We start from the raw sequence: 21,415 nt of genomic DNA, 5'->3' as shown, positions 1-21,415 counted from the left end.
AACCTGGTTGAAGAAGTTGTTAAGTTCGTTTGCCCTCTATGTTGTCCCCCCTATGCCTCTGGTCTTTGTTTTATGGCATGTGACGGTTTTTACACCTTCCCAGACCTCCCTCATGTTATTTTGTTTCAGCTTGTGCTCTTTCTCCTGTAGCTGTCCCTTGCTTCCCTCATGCAGAGTTTCACCTCCTGCTGTGCTACCTTCATTGCCTCTGTCTCTCTGCTCCTGAAGGTGGCCTTTTTCCTGTTGAGAACAGCTTTGACTTCCCGTGTTACCCACGGTTTGTTCTTAGGATAACAATGGACAGTCTTGGTTGGGCAGACAACGTTTGCACATAAGATAAGATAATCTGTCAGACAGTGTGTCAGCCCCTCTATGTCCTCTCCGTGCAGGTTGAACAGCTCATCCCAGACTGTGGTGTTGTAGCAGTCTCTCAGGGCACTTTCCACTTCAGGGGACCACCACCTGATGGAGCGAGTGACTACCAGTTGCCTTTGTACCAGAGGGTTATACTGTGGCTATTGGTAGACCAGATTATGATCAGATTTCCCGAGAGGGGGTAGGGGTGTGACTCTGTATGTATCCTTCACATTAACATACAGTAAGTCAATTGTCCTGTTGTTTCTTGTTGGACAGTCCACAACTTGGTGAAATGCAGCTAAAGTAGAGTCCAAATTTGCATGGTTAAATTCCCCAGGAATGAATATCACTGCCTCAGGGTACTTTGTCTGTAGACTTCCTGTGACAGCGTGAATTTTCTCACATGCAGTGGCTGCATCTGCTCTCTGGGGGATGTAAACACAGATGATGATCACGTGACTTGGCTCACTCGGTAGATAGTATGGCCGTGGCCATACAGCTAGGAGTTCGAGGGCTTTGCAGCACAAGACCATCTTTATAGAGATGTGTCCTGGGTTACACCAGCAGTTGGTAACATAGATGATAACGCTTTAGTGTCTCTGTCGGCTCTCACAGCAGTGAATCCCAGCAGGTCCACATTAGCATCCACTACGAGGTGGGTTAGCCATGTCACCGTAAAGATTAACAAGCTGCTCTTCCAGTAAATCCTCTGGTTCTTCAGTGCATACAGCTTGTCAATCTTGTTCAGCACTGAGTTCATATTTCCCATAATCACGGAGGGAATCGATGGTTTGTAGCACCTCTGTTTGTCTGCTAGCCTAGTCTTTAGCTTAGCCCCAGCCTTGCAGCCCCTTTGTCTCCTCCTTAGCTCTGCCGGGATGGGGTGTTGAATTTCAGCTCATCCCTTTGTTCTCAGAGCCAGTAGTTCCTTTCTTGAATAAGTGAAAAAGTTGGCTCCTATTAGTGTTAAAAAGTTAAAAATATCCATAGGATATATAAAGCACACCATGACTTCGTGAGAAGAGCAGAAGGGAAAGAAAGGAAAGGAAAACAAGCTAACAGAGGTCAAACTGGAGAGCTACTGGAGAGACAGCTGTCTCCAACAGCGCCTGAGCAAAAAAAACAAACAAACAAACAAACAAAAAACCAAAATTGACATGATCACACCCACTACCGTTATGCATTCGTCAGGGGGGCATGGTTGACATCTCGTCATGTCATGGGTTGGATGTTATTCGAAATAAAGCAAGGAGGGAGCTGACCACGGCCAGTGACTGCATTCTTGTGGTTTGAGTCGCTCCACATGGCAGCAGCCACATCAACGCAGCGCACAGCTGGAGAACACAAATTGTCACATGTGCTCCAATCACCCCTGTGCAAGGCACAGTGGTGCACGCACATGCATGTCTGCAAACAAAGATGCCATGGGGAAAATAAAAACCAAACTAGATCACCTTTGGATTGCCCCAACCATGTCTCAGCACACATGGCGATGAGCATGCAGTCATAGCTGCATCTGACCACTGTGTTATCACTACTCACAGCTGGAGAACACATATCATGCACATGTACATGTGTGGGCAGGCTCTCCTGACATGGTAAAACATAAAAACAGCTCACTGGCCCACTGCGCCTCGTGACGCGCGATCGCAACGTCCACATGGTCCGTCCATCATGTGACAACCTGAATGACAGCCTCACTGACGGATCAGCGTGGGCAGCTCTTTTGCCTCACATCCTGGAGCCGTGAGCCCAGTCATGTGAGTGGTGCTGCTCCGGAAAGGTGGGCATGCCGCCAGCGAACCGGTGCACTTGACCGCTGTGTCATCGCTACTCGCAGCAAGAGAACACGTCATGCCATGAAGAACATCGCTTCTCAACACACCACCGTGATGCACATGTGTCGGCATGCTCTCATGACATGGTAAAAAATAAAAACACATATCACCTTTAGCATTCGTTCAGCTGCACCTCAGTGTGCACTGCAGCATATACATTTAGCCACGTCCCTCGTGATGCGAAGCAAGGCGGGGGGTTGCTCTTATTTATAAATCAAGGTTTAGCTTATTAGCTGTGGGGGGTCACAAATATAACTCATTTGAGCATCTGATTCTCCACTTTGCTCAGGATATTATGCATTGCCAAGGTCAGAAGAATAAAAATCAGCCGTATTACTTTGTCACTGTATATAGGCCTCCTGGACCATATTCTGAATTCTTAGATGAATTTGGTGCGTTCATCTCTAACTTCTCAACTATTGCAGATAACATTCTGATCATTGCTGACTTTAATGTTCATATAAATAAGCCTTCTGATCCAATCTGCAAATCATTTATGGAAATTGTGGATGCATTAGGATTTTGGCAATGCATTTGGGACTCGATGTTGTGGGCTACCTGTTCTGTTCTGCTGCTGCTCTCTCCCTCTCCTGCACAGGTGGCATGCCGCAGGCTGATCGACACACCTGATTCACATCCAATCAGCCTCAGCATATGAACCCCAGCTCCTCATTCCATCTTCGCCAGAAACTCTGCAAACCTTCTATGGTAAGACTGGTCAATTTGTTCATGCTTGTATATTTTTCTCTCTCTGTGTTTCCACACACCAGCCTGAAAGAGCCACAGCTTATCTCTGACTCAACCTGTTGCTACCAAGACTCATCTGCCACCTGTTACGGAGCTCCCACACTCCACATCTGCCAAGTTAAGTGTTTGCTCTCCTTTTGTTCATATGAGCTGCTGCACACTGAACCCTGCCTGGAATATCATACAAACTGAACTGTGAACTTTTCCTGATAAAGAACTACCAGAAGAAACTGAACTGAATCATTCTGTCTAACTGCCTGCTTATCCGGATCTTTTCCTGATAAAGAACTACTAGAAGAAACTGAACTGAATCATTGTCTAACTGCCTGCTTATCTGGACTACCTGTGATACGTTGTCACTGATTGACTGTGTGAACCGCTTCTGGAAGTGACTGGCTCAGAACTCACCATCTGTATCTCTTCCCCAGCCTCATCGACAGCTTGTGGCGGCCACCTGGCTCTGAATCCTCCACATCCGAACCGAAGTTGATGGAACTGCGGATCCCCTGGTTCCACCGCCGTGTGGGCCCGTCTCCACTCGGCTAGACTACCCCCTGCATATCATTTTTCCTCTGTACATAATCCATTGTAAAAAATCCATTTTCTAACGCCCATTTTCTGCCCTGCTTTTGGGTTCGTGCCACGCTCGTCCAAACGGTAACAGGAGTTTCTGGCCACGTCATGGACCCAGTGGGGGCAGACCGGATGCAGCAAGCGTTGAACATCCATGGAGAGTTCCTCGGGAAGCTACAGCAAGTGGTGGACTCTATTGCCAAACATGTGAGCACATTAACAGATCACGTCAAATGGTCGGACACATGTCTAACCGACCTCTCCACACAGCTCACACAGCTCTCAGTCACACACACTTCTGATCTGCGCGCTGCCGCTCTGGTTCAGCTCGTGACCTCCATACATTCCGTTCCGGTCGCTGCAGCTTCTCCAGAACCGTTCATTTGTCATCCAGAACCATATTCGGGAAAGTGGAAATGTGTGCTGCTTTCCTTATACAGTGCTCGGTGTTCAGTCAGCGTCCTTCTCAGTACCGCTCGAACGACAGCAAAGTTGCATATATTATCAATTTGCTCCGGGGAAACGCGCACTCCTGGGCCACCGCGCTCTGGAGCAACGACTCCTCACTTCTCGGTTCGTTTGAATCTTCTACAAAAGAACTCAGGCTGGTTTTTGATCATGCCTCCAGGAGGGACGCCGTCTCCCGACGGCTGTTTTCATTAAAGCAAGGTCAGCACAGTGCCGCAGAATTCGCGGTGGATTTCAGAATCTTGGCGGCTGAATCCGACTGGAACAACGCCACATTATGTAACGTGTTTCTAAATGGCATGAGTGAAGCCCTAAAGGACGAACTGGCCGTCCGAGATGAACCTGGCAATCTGGACGCACTTATTTCATTAAGTATCTGGTTAGATAACCGCATCAGAGAGTGCTGCCGGGACAGAGGCCGTCAGGCTGACCGGGACTTTTCCGCTCGTCCCTCCCCTCAGCATACACCAGGTCCGTCTCTACCAAGCTCCACCAAGTCATCCTCTGAAACGCCAGCTCCCCTTGCTGGTGAGCCTATGCAGCTCGGCAGGGTCCCCCAAAGAATGCCTATGGAGGCTGGCAGCAGGGGAATGTGTATATTGTAGTGCTAAGGGGCATAACCTTAGCACCTGCCCTATTCGGCCAAAAGCCAACGCTCACCCGTAGGCACCGGGCTGTGGGTGAGCCAAACTAAATTCACGAGTAAGGGAGCCAATCTCACTCAAATCCCGGCCACACTTTTGGTGGTGAAACTCTCTCGGTCTCGGCACTCATTGACACGGGTGCCGAGGGCAATTTCATCGCCTCAACCTTAGCTTCCCAGGCTAGGTTGCCATTAGAGCCACTTCCTTCCCCACTGTCAGTGCATGATCTAGACAGCACCCCACTTCCTTCCATCACAACCGCACAGCTCCAGTCACGTTAGTGGTGTTAGGGAACCACTGCGAAATTATTCAGTTTTTTGTAATTCCATTCTCATCCCAGTTGGTTTTAGGCCACCCCTGGATTTACAAACACAATACCGGAATGGACTGGCAGTCCGGGGTTATCACTTCGTGGAGCGAAGCCGGTTTGAAGGGGGGTGTCTTAGTCCTCGGTTCCTCCCAGCATTGTGGTCATGGAGAAGGTTGTCTCACTGCCTAATTTGTCTTTAGTCCCGGCTGAGTATCACGACCTTGGCGAAGTATTCAGCAAGGATCGTGCTCTCTTGCTTCCTCCTCACCGTCCTTATGATCGTGCCATTGACTTGCTTCCGGGCGTTCCCTTACCATCTGGGAGGCTGTACAATCTATCTCACCTGGAATGCGAGTCAGTGGAGACCTACATCTGGGATTCCTTGGCTGCTGGGTTGATCCGGCCTTCTTCCTCACCCCTGGAGGCAGGCTTCTTCTTTGTTGGTAAGAATCAAGTCAAACCTGATCCCGCCAAGGTCAACACGGTTGTGGACTGGCTGGTTCCCACGTGCGTAAAACAGTTACAGCAATTCCTCGGGCTCGCCAGTTTCTATCAGCGCTTCATTCTTGGAGTCAGCCAGATTGCCGCTGCACTTACTGCGCCCACTTCAACCAAAATGTTTTTCAGTGGACTCCTCAGGCTGACGCCGCCTTTTCTCAACTTAAGGAACGCTTCGCCACCGTGCCTATTCTCACCCAACCTGATCCCAATCGCCAGTTAATTGTTGAGGTTGATGCGTCTGACTCCGGGCTAGGGGCTGTGCTCTCACAGCGGTCAGAAAAGGACCAGCGGGTACACCTGTGCACATATTTCTTGCGTCGTCTGACCCCCGCCAAAAGAAATTATGACATGGGTAACCAGGAACCCCTAGCTATGAAGGAACCACTAGCCGAGTGGAGACACTGGCTGGAGGGGGCCGTAGTTCCATTTATTGACTGGACTGAACACCGTAATCTTGAATACATTCAATCCGCTAAATGGTTGAATCCTCTGCAAGCCAGGTAGTCATTGTTTTTTGGACGGTTCGACTTCACCATATCCTACCGTCCCGGCAGTAAGAACACCAAACCCGATGCACTTTCCCGACAGTTTTCCCCAGTTAAGGATCCGCCTGAGACACCTGACACTATCCTGTCCCGATCCATGATTGTGGGGGCGCTGACCTGGGATGTGGAGCAGGCTGTCCAGAAAGCCCTCACATGCCATCCGGACCCCGGGGGAGGTCCACCCAGCCGACTGTTTGTTCCTCCTGAAGTCTGTTCTCAAGTCCTTCAGTTCTGCCATTCCTCTTGGTTGGCCTGCCACCCCGGGGTTGCCCGAAGCTGGACCTCCTTCGCCACCAGCTTCTGGTGGCCCTCGGCTCAAGCCGACATGAGGGAGTTTGGTGCAAGCATGCTCGGTCCTGCGCCCGAGGAAAGACATCACATCAACCACCAGCCTGGGCTGCGGCAACCTCTCCCTGTTCCTGGACGCCCGTGGACACATATTGGAATGGAATTTGTCACCGGTCTTCCTCCATCCCAGGGTCATACAGTCGTCCTCACAATCGTGGATCGCTTCTCCAAGGCAGCCCACTTCGTGCCCCTGCTGAAGCTACCATCCACCCAGGAGACCGCCAATGCGTCTGGTCCTCCACGTTGTCCGGCTACATGGTATCCCCCTGGACATTGTCTCTGACCGGGGACCCCAGTTCACCTCGCAAGTCTGGCAAAGTTTCTGTGCTGCTCTTGGGGGGCCTCGGTCAGCCTGTCATCTGGGGTTTCATCCTCAAACCAATGGACAGGCAGCGCAAGCCAACCAAGACCTAGAGACCACCTTACGTGTATATCCAGCACCCATCTACGGACTGGAGTCTACACCTTCCCTGGGTGGAGTTTGCCCACAAACTCGCAAGTTGCTTCTGCCACAGGACTCTCCCCTTTCGAAGCTTCCCTACCAACCCCCGCTATTCCCGTCGCAGGAGAAGAGAGCTCAGTACCATCAGTGCAGCTCCACCACAAGAAGTGTCATCGGATGTGGAAGTCCGGCCGCTCTGGCCCTGCTACGGACCAGAACCCAGATGCAGGGCCATGCAGACCGCATTGGACTCCCGCTCCCTACTATCGACACGGGCAGGAGGTGTGGCTACCATCCAAGGACATCCCTCTGCAGACTGGACTCGCCCAAGTTGGCACCTGCATTACATTGGTCCCTTTGTTGTGGACAGGGAGGTTAATCCGGCGGCCGTCCGACTCCGACTGCCCTGCTCCCTGTGGATCCACACCTCTTTCAATCAATCAATCAATCAATTTTATTTATATAGTTCCAAATCACAACAAACAGTTGCCCCAAGGCACTTTATATGTAAGGCAAGGCCATACAATATTACGTAAAAACCCCAACGGTCAAACGACCCCCTGTGAGCAAGCACTTGGCGACAGTGGGAAGGAAAAACTCCCTTTTAACAGGAAGAAACCTCCAGCAGAAACAGGCTCAGGGGAGGGGCAGTCTTCTGCTGGGACTGGTTGGGGCTGAGGGGAGAGAATCGGAAAAAAGACATGCTGTGGAAGAGAGCAGAGATCAATCACTAATGATTAAATGCAGAGTGGTGCATACAGAGCAAAAAGAGAAAGAAACACTCAGTGCATCATGGGAACCCCCCAGCAGTCTAAGTCTATAGCAGCTAACTAAGGGATGGTTCAGGGTCACCTGATAATAATGAATTACAATAGTCCAGCCTAGAGGAAATAAATGCATGAATTAGTTTTTCAGCGTCACTCTGAGACAAGACCTTTCTAATTTTAGAGATATTGCGCAAATGCAAAAAAGCAGTCCTACATATTAGTTGAATATGCGCATTGAATGACATATCCTGATCAAAAATGACTCCAAGATTTCTCACAGTATTACTAGAGGTCAGGGTAATGCCATCCAGAGTAAGGATCTGGTTAGACACCATGTTTCTAAGATTTGTGGGGCCAAGTACAATAACTTCAGTTTTATCTGAGTTTAAAAGCAGGAAATTAGAGGTCATCCATGTCTTTATGTCTGTAAGACAATCCTGCAGTTTAGCTAATTGGTGTGTGTCCTCTGGCTTCATGGATAGATAAAGCTGGGTATCATCTGCGTAACAATGAAAATTTAAGCAATGCCGTCTAATAATACTGCCTAAGGGAAGCATGTATAAAGTGAATAAAATTGGTCCTAGCACAGAACCTTGTGGAACTCCATAATTAACCTTAGTCTGTGAAGAAGATTCCCCATTTACATGAACAAATTGTAATCTATTGGATAAATATGATTCAAACCACCGCAGCGCAGTGCCTTTAATACCTATGGCATGCTCCAATCTCTGTAATAAAATTTTATGGTCAACAGTATCAAAAGCAGCACTGAGGTCTAACAGAACAAGCACAGAGATGGGTCCACTGTCTGAGGCCATAAGAAGATCATTTGTAACCTTCACTAATGCTGTTTCTGTACTATGATGAATTCTAAAACCTGACTGAAACTCTTCAAATAGACCATTCCTCTGCAGATGATCAGTTAGCTGTTTTACAACTACCCTTTCAAGAATTTTTGAGAGAAAAGGAAGGTTGGAGATTGGCCTATAATTAGCTAAGATAGCTGGGTCAAGTGATGGCTTTTAAGTAATGGTTTAATTACCGCCACCTTAAAAGCCTGTGGTACATAGCCAACTAATAAAGATAGATTGATCATATTAAGATCGAAGCATTAAATAATGGTAGGGCTTCCTTGAGCAGCCTGGTAGGAATGGGGTCTAATAGACATGTTGATGGTTTTGGAGGAAGTAACTAATGAAAATAACTCAGACAACAATCGGAGAGAAAGAGTCTAACCAAATACCGGCATCACTGAAGCAGCCAAAGATAACGATACGTCTTTGGGATGGTTATGAGTCATTTTTTCTCTAATAGTTAAAATTTTATTAGCAAAGAAAGTCATGACGTCATTACTAGTTAAAGTTAAAGGAATACTCAGCTCAATAGAGCTCTGACTCTTTGTCAGCCTGGCTACAGTGCTGAAAAGAAACCTGGGGTTGTTCTTATTTTCTTCAATTAGTGATGAGTAGTAAGATGTCCTAGCTTTACGGAGGGCTTTTTTATAGAGCAACAGACTCTTTTTCCAGGCTAAGTGAAGATCTTCTAAATTAGTGAGACGCCATTTCCTCTCCAACTTACGGGTTATCTGCTTTAAGCTGCGAGTTTGTGAGTTATACCACGGAGTCAGGCACTTCTGATTTAAAGCTCTCTTTTTCAGAGGAGCTACAGCATCCAAAGTTGTCTTCAATGAGGATGTAAAACTATTGACGAGATACTCTATCTCACTTACAGAGTTTAGGTAGCTACTCTGCACTGTGTTGGTATATGGCATTAGAGAACATAAAGAAGGATCATATCCTTAAACCTAGTTACAGCGCTTTCTGAAAGACTTCTAGTGTAATGAAACTTATTCCCCACTGCTGAGTAGTCCATCAGAGTAAATGTAAATGTTATTAAGAAATGATCAGACAGAAGGGAGTTTTCAGGGAATACTGTTAAGTCTTCAATTTCCATACCATAAGTCAGAACAAGATCTAAGATATGATTAAAGTGGTGGGTGGACTCATTTACATTTTGAGCAAAGCCAATTGAGTCAAATAATAGATTAAATGCAGTGTTGAGGCTGTCATTCTCAGCATCTGTGTGGATGTTAAAATCGCCCACTATAATTATCTTATCTGAGCTAAGCACTAAGTCAGACAAAAGGTCTGAAAATTCACAGAGAAACTCACAGTAACGACCAGGTGGATGATAGATAATAAGAAATAAAACTGGTTTTTGGGACTTCCAATTTGGATGGACAAGACTAAGAGTCAAGCTTTCAAATGAATTAAAGCTCTGTCTAGGTTTTTGATTAATTAATAAGCTGGAATGGAAGATTGCTGCTAATCCTCCGCCTCAGCCCGTGCTACGAGCATTCTGCCAGTTAGTGTGACTCGGGGGTGTTGACTCATTTAAACTAACATATTCATCCTGCTGTAACCAGGTTTCTGTAAGGCAGAATAAATCAATATGTTGATCAATTATTATATAATTTACTAACAGGGACTTAGAAGAGAGAGATCTAATGTTTAATAGACCACATTTAACTGTTTAGTCTGTGGTGCAGTTGAAGGTGCTATATTATTTTTCTTTTGAATTTTTATGCTTAAATAGATTTTTGCTGGTTATTGGTGGTCTGGGAGCAGGCACCGTCTCTACAGGGATGGGGTAATGAGGGGATGGCAGGGGGAGAGAAGCTGCAGAGAAGTGTGTAAGACTACAACTCTGCTTCCTGGTCCCAACCCTGGATAGTCACGGTTTGGAGGATTTAAGAAAATTGGCCAGATTTCTAGAAATGAGAGCTGCTCCATCCAAAGTGGGATGGATGCCGTCTCTCCTAACAAGACCAGGTTTTCCCCAGAAGCTTTGCCAATTATCTATGAAGCCCACCTCATTTTTTGGACACCACTCAGACAGACAGCAATTCAGGGAGAACATGCGGCTAAACATGTCACTCCCGGTCCGATTGGGGAGGGGCCCAGAGAAAACTACAGAGTCCGACATTGTTTTTGCAAAGTTACACACCGATTCAATGTTAATTTTAGTGACCTCCGATTGGCGTAACCGGGTGTCATTACTGCCGACGTGAATTACAATCTTACCAAATTTACGCTTAGCCTTAGCCAGCAGTTTCAAATTTCCTTCAATGTCGCCTGCTCTGGCCCCCGGAAGACAATTGACTATGGTTGGTGTCGCTAACTTCACATTTCTCAAAACAGAGTCGCCAGTAACCAGAGTTTGATCCTCGGCGGGTGTGTCGTCGAGTGGGGAAAAATGGTTAGAGATGTAAACGGGTTGGCGGTGTACACGGGGCTTCTGTTTAGAACTACGCTTCCTCCTCACAGTCACCCAGTCGGCCTGCTTTCCCGGTTGCTCGGGATCTGCCAGAGGGAAACTAACGGCGGCTAAGCTACCTTGGTCCGCACCGACTACAGGGGCCTGGCTAGCTGTAGAATTTTCCACGGTGTGGAGCCGAGTCTCCAATTCGCCCAGCCTGGCCTCCAAAGCTACGAATAAGCTACACTTATTACAACTACCATTACTACTAAAGGAGGCCGAGGAATAACTAAACATTTCACACTCTGAGCAGAAAAGTGCAGGAGAGACAGGAGAAGCCGCCATGCTAAACCGGCTAAGAGCTAGTAGCTGCGCTAAGCTAGCGGATTCCTAAAAACACAGAAGGTGAATAATGTGTAAATAATTTAGAGGAGATTCAGCAGAGGGAGTGCTTTAGTTAAGGCATGTGAAGATTACACTGTGAAACAAATCGTTATCTAGGTAACTAGATCAATCTAACTGCGCAGATTAAACAGCTAACAAATACAGCAAAACACCGCTGTGCTCTGGAACAGGAAGTGATACAATACCGCAGTGAGAGCCAACCACCAGTAGAGGCCTGCCTCTAGCTTTTCACGTCTCTCATCTGAAACCTGTGCATTCAAGTCCTCTGTACCCTCCAGCACCATCACCACCCCCTGCCCGGATGGTGGATGGCCATCCGGCCTAGACAGTCAGAAAGATCTTAGACGTACACCGTTGGGGGCGGGGGTTCCAGTACCTGGTGGACTGGGAGGGATACGGCCCAGAAGAACGCTCCTGGGTCAAACGGGGGCTGATCCTGGACCCGTCACTCATCAGAGACTTCTATTGGGACCATCCTGACCAGCCTGGTAGGTCGCCTGGGGGCTCTCATTGAGGGGGGGTACTGTTGTGGGCTGCCTGTTCTGTTCTGCTGCTGCTCCTCTCTCCTCCCTCCTCTCTCCCTCCTGCACAGGTGGCCGCAGGCTGATCGACACACCTGATTCACATCCAATCAGCATCAGCATATGAACCCCGGCTCCTCATTCCATCTTCACCAGAAACTCTGCAAACCTTCCATGGTAAGACTGGTCATATTGTTCATGCTTGTATACTTTTCTCTCTCGGTGTTTCCACACACCACCCTGAAAGAGCCGCAGCTTATCTCTGATGCAACCTATTGCTACCAAGACTCATCTGCCGCCTGTTACGGAGCTCCCACGCTCCACAGCTGCCAAGTTAAGTGTTTGCTCTCCTTTTGCTCATATGAGCTGCTGCACACTGAACCCTGCCTGGAATATCATACAAACTGAACTGTGAAATTTTCCTGATAAAGAACTACTAGAAGAAACTGAACTGAATAATTCTGTCTAACTGCCTGCTTATCTGGACCAGCTGTGATAAGTTGTCACTGACTGACCGTGTGAAGTGACTGGCTCAGCACTCACCATCTGTTTCTCTTCCCGAGCCTCGTCAACAGCTTGTGGCGGCCACCTGGCACCGAATTCTCCACATCCGAGTCAAAGTTGACAGAACTGTGGATCCCCTGATTCCACCACCGTGCGGGCCCGTCTCCACCCGGCTAGACTATGCCCCTGCATATCATTTTTCCTCTGTACATAATCCATTGTAAAATAAATCAGTTTTTTAACGTCCATTTTCTGCTCCTTGCTTTTGGGTTCATCCTCCACGCTCGTCCAAACCGTAACACTCGACGCACATTAGTGGAAATACCCTGGATTTGATTCTTGCATGTGGTATTGCTGTCACGAATATTGACATCATGCGTCTTACATCAGTGGTCCCTGATCACTCTCTTATTAAGTTTACAGTTTCGCTGCCGTGCTTAGTGGAACAACAAACTTGTATATCACTACGGCGATGCTTCAACTCCTCAACTAAGACTGAACTCGAAGCTAGACTCCCTGATGTCTTAGCTTCACATTTGGCAAATACCCAATCAGTAGACAGTCTTGTGGATAGTTTAAACTCAGTGCTCAAAACTGCACTCGACATGATGCGCCACCTGTGTTAAAACCACGCTCCCCCAAAACACAGTCACCTTGGTTCAGTGATAAAGTGCGTGACCTCAAGCATAAGGCTAGAGGTCTAGAACGGGATTGGCGTAGCTCAAGTATTCCACCATGCATTACTGGCTACAAAGTGGACCTATTACTCTGATTTGATCAACAAAAACAAGCATAACTCAAAGTTCTTGTTCGACACCGTGGCAACACTTATTCATGGACAACCACCTGTAGTTCACTCTCCTTTTACAGCACAAGATTTCCTGGCTTACTTTGAGAAGAATATAGAAGACATTAGGTTAAACATATCCCAGCATGCCTCAACGCAGCCACTACACCCTGGTGCCATTACTGAGGTATTACCTAGATTTACAGAATTTGAGAGTATCTCTCTAGGCATGCTGACAAAACTCGTAACGTCAACAAAAAGCACAACCTGTTTATTTGATCCTATACCAACAAAACTGTTTAAGGACCTGTGGCCCACTCTTGGGCCGACTGTGCTGGAAATGATTAATCTTTCTTTAACTTCTGGCTCTGTTCCTAAATGTTTCAAATCTGAAATCTGCAAATCACTGTTTCGATTGGTTCAAGGTTCAAAGCAAAGCCTCGCTGCAGAAACAGTTGATTTATATGTAAGAAACGAAACATTTGGGGTAAGACAAAGTTATTTAACAACTAATTGATGACTAAATTAGTTGATTATTACTTAATAATCGATTAAATCGACTAGTTGTTTCAGCACTACTAAATACCTCCTCTTTCTATCAGATCCCATTTGGGATGTGTGTGTGTGTGTGGGGGGGGGGCCTGTGCGCCTGGACTAAACCATTGTACAACTGTGCAGGGGTGGGAAGGGCCCTCAGAGATCTTTCAATGTTATTGTTAGAGCAGAATTATGTTTTGCAACATTTATACATTCATTCTGAGTTATTTTCATTAGTTACTTCATCCAAACCATCAACATGTTTATTAGACCCCATTCCTACCAGGCTGCTCAAGGAAGCCCTACCATTATTTAATGCTTCGATCTTAAATATGATCAATCTATCTTTGTTAGTTGGCTATGTACCACAGGCTTTTAAGGTGGCAGTAATTAAACCATTACTTAAAAAGCCATCACTTGACCCAGCTATCTTAGCTAATTATAGGCCAATCTCCAACCTTCCTTTTCTCTCAAAAATTCTTGAAAGGGTAGTTGTAAAACAGCTAACTGATCATCTGCAGAGGAATGGTCTATTTGAAGAGTTTCAGTCAGGTTTTAGAATTCATCATAGTACAGAAACAGCATTAGTGAAGGTTACAAATGATCTTCTTATGGCCTCGGACAGTGGACTCATCTCTGTGCTTGTTCTGTTAGACCTCAGTGCTGCTTTTGATACTGTTGACCATAAAATTTTATTACAGAGATTAGAGCATGCCATAGGTATTAAAGGCACTGCGCTGCGGTGGTTTGAATCATATTTGTCTAATAGATTACAATTTGTTCATGTAAATGGGGAATCTTCTTCACAGACTAAGGTTAATTATGGAATTATGGACCAATTTTATTCACTTTATACATGCTTCCCTTAGGCAGTATTATTAGACGGTATTGCTTAAATTTTCATTGTTACGCAGATGATACCCAGCTTTATCTATCCATGAAGCCAGAGGACACACACCAATTAGCTAAACTGCAGGATTGTCTTACAGACATAAAGACATGGATGACCTCTAATTTCCTGCTTTTAAACTCAGATAAAACTGAAGTTATTGTACTTGGCCCCACAAATCTTAGAAACATGGTGTCTAACCAGATCCTTACTCTGGATGGCATTACCCTGACCTCTAGTAATACTGTGAGAAATCTTGGAGTCATTTTTGATCAGGATATGTCATTCAAAGCGCATATTAAACAAATATGTAGGACTGCTTTTTTGCATTTACGCAATATCTCTAAAATCAGAAAGGTCTTGTCTCAGAGTGATGCTGAAAAACTAATTCATGCATTTATTTCCTCTAGGCTGGACTATTGTAATTCATTATTATCAGGTTGTCCTAAAAGTTCCCTAAAAAGCCTTCAGTTAATTCAAAATGCTGCAGCTAGAGTACTGACGGGGACTAGAAGGAGAGAGCATATCTCACCCATATTGGCCTCTCTTCATTGGCTTCCTGTTAATTCTAGAATAGAATTTAAAATTCTTCTTCTTACTTATAAGGTTTTGAATAATCAGGTCCCATCTTATCTTAGGGACCTCGTAGTACCATATCACCCCAATAGAGCGCTTCGCTCTCAGACTGCAGGCTTACTTGTAGTTCCTAGGGTTTGTAAGAGTAGAATGGGAGGCAGAGCCTTCAGCTTTCAGGCTCCTCTCCTGTGGAACCAGCTCCCAATTCAGATCAGGGAGACAGACACCCTCTCTACTTTTAAGATTAGGCTTAAAACTTTCCTTTTTGCTAAAGCTTATAGTTAGGGCTGGATCAGGTGACCCTGAACCATCCCTTAGTTATGCTGCTATAGACGTAGACTGCTGGGGGGTTCCCATGATGCACTGTTTCTTTCTCTTTTTGCTCTGTATGCACCACTCTGCATTTAATCATTAGTGATCGATCTCTGCTCCCCTCCACAGCATGTCTTTTTCCTGGTTCTCTCCCTCAGCCCCAACCAGTCCCAGCAGAAGACTGCCCCTCCCTGAGCCTGGTTCTGCTGGAGGTTTCTTCCTGTTAAAAGGGAGTTTTTCCTTCCCACTGTAGCCAAGTGCTTGCTCACAGGGGGTCGTTTTGACCGTTGGGGTTTTACATAATTATTGTATGGCCTTGCCTTACAATATAAAGCGCCTTGGGGCAACTGTTTGTTGTGATTTGGCGCTATATAAAAAAATTGATTGATTGATTGATTGACTGATTCTAATTATATTCTTTTACAACATGAATTGTATGGACATTAATAACATGCAACACAAAAATGTATTTAATGCCAGTTTTTGTGGGCCCCCCATGCTCTGGGCCCTGGGTACATAGTACCCTTTACCCCCCCAGTCCGACACCCCTGCATGAGTCCCAGCTAGTTAATTTAATCCACACAAAAGTGACTCACAATATTTTAATGGTTTTGAGAGGGGTTAAGAAGCGGACTCGCCGTTTATGAAGAGCAGCGAATCAAAGAACCAACGAGCTAGTGGATCGAAGCATTGCTTCAATGGTTCACGCTTCAAATTGGAGTTGCGCTGCAGAAACAGTTGATTATAGAGCTGCTGCAGACCAAACTCTGAATATCCATAAGACTTTATTTGTACGTCCGTATGACTCTGAAACTCTGAAAAATCCGTATAATTTATGGACAATCCGTATAGGTTGACATTTATGCATTCGAAGCATACCCTCTCCACTTAGCGGACGTGCTGGTTTAAGATGTGCCATTGTGTCACAGTCTGATCGGTTTAAAATGGTTTCCGCTGAAACCCCATCCTCCGAATGCTTTGTGCTGACACTCCCACACTCCACCAGGGGATTAGTCTCTTCCCACAAACAGCGTCACTTCTAACAGTAAAATGGTGTACTGATTTGTTTTCGGCTACAATCACCGAAGCAGTCGCGAAAACTGCAGTTTTTTTTCCAGTTTCCCAATGGAGAAGGGAAGACGAGGCAAATGGGAGAGGTTGTGTCGATAAGTGTTAGCCCACACACTTAGCAAGAGTAGCTCCGTTCTCTCGCCTGCACAACCACCTCGACGTGTTTGAGCCTTGGGTCATAAACAAACCGCAACACATGTCCACTTTCCACTGCATCATCACTTCTTCTTTGCATTTTCACTTTGTGTGTAATTTGTCCAAAACCTCAGAGAAAGTGCCATGTTTCTGCTGGGGACAGATGAGGGCTGCCCCCAGCATTAGGAAAATTGCACCATATGTGCCATATTTTACCCCTTTAGTGTCTGCCCTCAAATGAGATGGCAGTGCCCAATTGTGTCTGTGATAAATTTAGTATTTGTATTTTACACTGTATAAATGGCTTTGTATTTTTTTCCGTTTATATACTGTAATAACCTTTGACAGTTGATTTAAATATTCTGATCACATAAGCTGTTCCATGTATTTCTGAACATATTCTGGCATATGTACTGGAAAATCCAGGGTGCTAATAATTTTGACCAGGACTGTATCAGAACTTCAACAAACGTGGTGGTGGTGGTCTGAATGTGTTGTGGACCCTCAAAAGTGTCACAGGCAAAAAAAGGGAAAGCGTATTGGTCCCACTACACTAAAATACTTTAGGGGAATAGAGCATGTTCCCCTAAACATGCTCTGTTCCCCTAGTAGAGTCTGTTTTGTGTGTCTGTACGAGCACAAAATAGACAAAAAAAAAGCAAATAAATACACACGCATGCACACAAACACACACACGCATGCACACAAACACACACACACACACACACACACACCACACAACACACAACACACACACACACACACACAACACACACACACACACACACACACACACACACACACACACACAACACACACACACACACACAGACCTGCAGCTTCCACAGGAAGTCCAGTCTGGCTGTGGACTCCACCTGCTGGGCATGAAGAGAGGGCAAGGACGAAGACAGTAAATGACCACTGGAGTCATGATCTTCAGAGGAACTTTGGAGTCCACCACACAGCTGAACAACAGCACACACAAAAGACTCTGTGACTGCAATTAAACTCAGCACTCATGCAGCATAATCACTCAAACATGATTATGAGTTCATGCGTTTGTGGGAAAAGCTGAACTGTGGCCACAAGGACTAATTTAGTCTCGGTTAGCCGCAGCATCTGTTGGTAGTGGCTGATTATAATTTCCATTTGTCTGATAATGATGCTGTTAGCTTAATCAGACATGATGAGGTTAGAAAAACAAAAGAAAAAACCTACAAGCCACACTGACCTTGTTCCATTCATGGGTTTCCTGTGAGGGAGGGAGCAGAGAAGAGCTCATCAGTGATCCGAGCATTCACACAGTCAGGACTTTCATACAGCACAACTGGCACACGACTCACGCAGCAATGATGGCATTGGTGATGATGAGCAGGTCCTGATTGTCAAACAGGCTGACTTTAGGCACCTCCATAATGATGAGGTACACCAGCTCGATGAAGAGCATGAGGAAGAGCTACCCATGCTGCTGATCTGCAGGGAAGACGGCGCACGCCAGCAGGCTGAGCAGCACGCACAGCGTGAAGTACTGAGGGAGGAAGATGAACCACAGAAAACTGGCTAATCTTTGGATTTGAAGGTTTTGGCATGCAGTCTCACAGTTAAAAAAAAAAATCAACATTCAACAGGACAGTGCAGTTCGTTTGTGGATGAGCGCTTGGAGTACAACCCCATTCCAATGAAGTTGGGACGTTGTGTAAAATGTAATAAAAACAGAATGCAATGATTTGCAAATCCTCTTCAACCTATATTCAGTTGAATACACCACAAAGACAAGATATTTAATGTTCAAACTGATAAACTTTGTTGTTTTGTGCAAATATTTGCTCATTTTGAAATGGATGCCTGCAACACATTTCAAAAAAGTTGGGATGGGGCAACAAAAGACTGGGAAAGTTGACGAATGCTCAAAGAACACCTAACTGGAAACAGGTGAGTGTCATGATTGGGTATAAAAGGTGCATCCCCACAAGGCAGCCATTCACAAGCAAAGATGGGGCAAGGATCACCACTTGGTGAACAACTGCATGAAAAATAGTCCAACAGTTTAAGAACCTTTTCCTCAACGTTCAACTGTAAGGAATTAGGGATTCCATCATCTACAGTCCATAATATAATCAGAAGATTCAGAGAATCTGGAGAACTTCTACACACAAGTGGCCAAGGCCGAAAACCAACACTGAATGCCCGTGACCTTCGATCCCTCAGGCGGCACTGCATTAAAAACTGACATCATTGTGTAAAGGGTCTTACCGCCTGGGCTCAGGAACACTTAAAAAAACACTGTCCAGTTAACACAGTTCATTGCTACATCTACAAGCGCAAGTTAAAACTCTACCATGCCAAAGCGAAAGCCATACATCAACAGCATCCAGAAAAGCCCACCGCCTTCTCTGGGCTGAGTTCATTTGAAATGGACAGACGCAAAGTGGAAAAGTGTGCTGTGGTCTGATGAGTCCACATTTCAAATTGTTTTTGGAAATCATGGACGTCGTGTCATCCAGACAAAAAAAGGAAAAACACCATCCAGATTGTTACCAACTTACACATCTGTGATGGCACCAATAATTCTGAAAGGTACATCCCATGGATTTGGAGCAACACATCTAGCTACGTCTTTTTCAGGGACGTCCCTGCTTATTTCAGCAAGACAATGCCAGCCACATTCCTGCATGTGTTACAACAGCGTGGTTTCATAGTAAAAGAGTACGGGTACTAGACTGGCCTGCCTGCAGTCCAGACCTGTCGCCCATTGAAAATGTGGCGCATTATGAAGCGCAAAATACGACAATGGAGACCCCAGACTGTTGAAAAAAATGAAGTCGTACATCAAGCAAGAATGGGAAAGAATTCCACCTACAAAGCTTCAACAATTAGTGTCCTCAGTTCCCAAATGTTTACTGAGTGTTGTTAGAAGGAAAAGGTGATGTAACACAGTGGTAAAACATACCACTGTCCAACTAGCGTTTTTGAAGTGTTGCACGCAATCCATTTCAAAATGAGCAAATAGTTGCACAAAAACAAAAATGGTTATCAGTTTGAACATTAAATATCTTGTCTTTGAGTGTTATTCATGATATAGTTGAAGAGGATTTGCAAATCGTATTTCCTGTTTTTATTTACAATTTTACACATCCCAACTTCATGGAATTGGGGTTGTAACAATATAATGCATATGATGTAATTTTTCTGCTTCCAGGGTATAACCACAGCATTTTCATGGGGTTTTGGGCAGATTACAGTATATACAGTAGATTGGCAGTAATTAAACCATTACTTAAAACAGCCATCACTTGACCCAGCCTATCTTAGCTAATTATAGGCCAATCTCCAACCTTCCTTTTCTCTCAAGAATTCTTGAAAGGGGAGTTGTTAAACAGCTAACTGATCCATCTGCAGAGGAATGGTCATTTGAGAGTTTCAGTCAGGTTTTAGAATTCATCATAGTACAGAACAGCATTATGAAGGTACAAATGATCTTCTTATGGCCTCGGACAGTGGACTCATCTCTGTGCTTGTTCTGTGAGACCTCAGTGCTGCTTTTGATACTGTTGACCATAAAATTTTATTACAGAGATTAGAGCATGCCATAGGTATTAAAGGCACTGCGCTGCGGTGGTTTGAATCATATTTGTCTAATAGATTCAAATTTGTTCATGTAAATGGGGATCTTCTTCACAGACTAAGTATATTATGGAGTTCCACAAGGTTCTGTGCTAGGAACCAATTTTATTCACTTTATACATGCTTCCTTAGGCAGTATTATTAGACAGCATGCTTAAATTTTCATTGTAATCTAGCGTTTATCTATCCATGAAGCCAGAGGACACACACCAATTAGCTAAACTGCAGGATTGTCTTACAGACATAAAGACATGGATGACCTCTAATTCCTGCCTTTTAAACTCAGATAAAACTGACGTTATTGTACTTGGCCCCACAAATCTTAGAAACATGGTGTCTACCAGATCCTTACTCTGGACGGCATTACCCTGACCTCTAGTAATACTGTGAGAATCTTGGAGTCATTTTTGATCAGGATATGTCATTCAAAGCGCATATTAAACAAATATGTAGGACTGCTTTTTTTGCATTTACGCAATATCTCTAAAATCAGAAGGTCCTTGTCTCAGAGTGGACGCTGAAAAGTAATTCATGCATTATTTCCTCTAGGCTGGACTATTGTAATTCATTATTATCAGGTTGTCCTAAAAGTTCCCTAAAAAAGCCTTCAGTTATATTCAAAATGCTGCAGCTAGAGTACTGATGGGGACTAGAAGGAGAGAGCATATCTCACCCATATTGGCCTCTCTTCATTGGCTTCCTGTTAATTCTAGAATAGAATTTAAAATTCTTCTTCTTACTTATAAGGTTTTGAATAATCAGGTCCCATCTTATCTAGGGACCTCGTAGTACCATATCACCCCAATAGAGCGCTTCGCTCTCAGACTGCAGGCTTACTTGTAGTTCCTAGGTTTGTAAGAGTAGAAAGGGAGGCAGAGCCTTCAGCTTTCAGGCTCCTCTCCTGTGGAACCAGCTCCCAATTCAGATCAGGGAGACAGACACCCTCTCTACTTTTAAGATTAGGCTTAAACTTTCCTTTTGCTAAAGCTTATAGTTAGGGCTGGATCAGGTGACCCTGAACCATCCCTTAGTTATGCTGCTATAGACGTAGACTGCTGGGGGGTTCCCATGATGCACTGTTTCTTTCTCTTTTTGCTCTGTATGCACCACTCTGCATTTAATCATTAGTGATCGATCTCTGCTCCCCCTCCACAGCATGTCTTTTTCCTGGTTCTCTCCATCAGCCCCAAACTGTCCAGCAGAAGACTGCCCCTCCCTGAGCCTGGTTCTGCTGGAGGTTTCTTCCTGTAAAAGGG

The 21,415-nt window shown here is 45.3% G+C and overlaps 1 protein-coding gene across 1 annotated transcript in view; it reads right to left on the bottom strand.

The window, feature by feature from the left end:
• The window catches only part of adcy5 (adenylate cyclase 5), a 365,757-nt gene that overhangs the window by 41,793 nt on the left and 302,549 nt on the right, over nt 1-21,415 (bottom strand). The window contains 5 exon segments of the mRNA XM_034185849.1: nt 17,369-17,426; nt 17,428-17,447; nt 17,449-17,500; nt 17,767-17,787; nt 17,879-18,063. Coding sequence (XP_034041740.1) covers nt 17,369-17,426; nt 17,428-17,447; nt 17,449-17,500; nt 17,767-17,787; nt 17,879-18,063 — 336 coding nt within the window.

This window comes from Thalassophryne amazonica, chromosome 14, assembly GCF_902500255.1.
Source record: "Thalassophryne amazonica chromosome 14, fThaAma1.1, whole genome shotgun sequence".
In the NCBI taxonomy this organism is placed as follows: domain Eukaryota; kingdom Metazoa; phylum Chordata; class Actinopteri; order Batrachoidiformes; family Batrachoididae; genus Thalassophryne; species Thalassophryne amazonica.
Note: the sequence above shows the minus strand (reverse complement) of the source record. Positions and strands in the feature narration are given on the sequence as shown.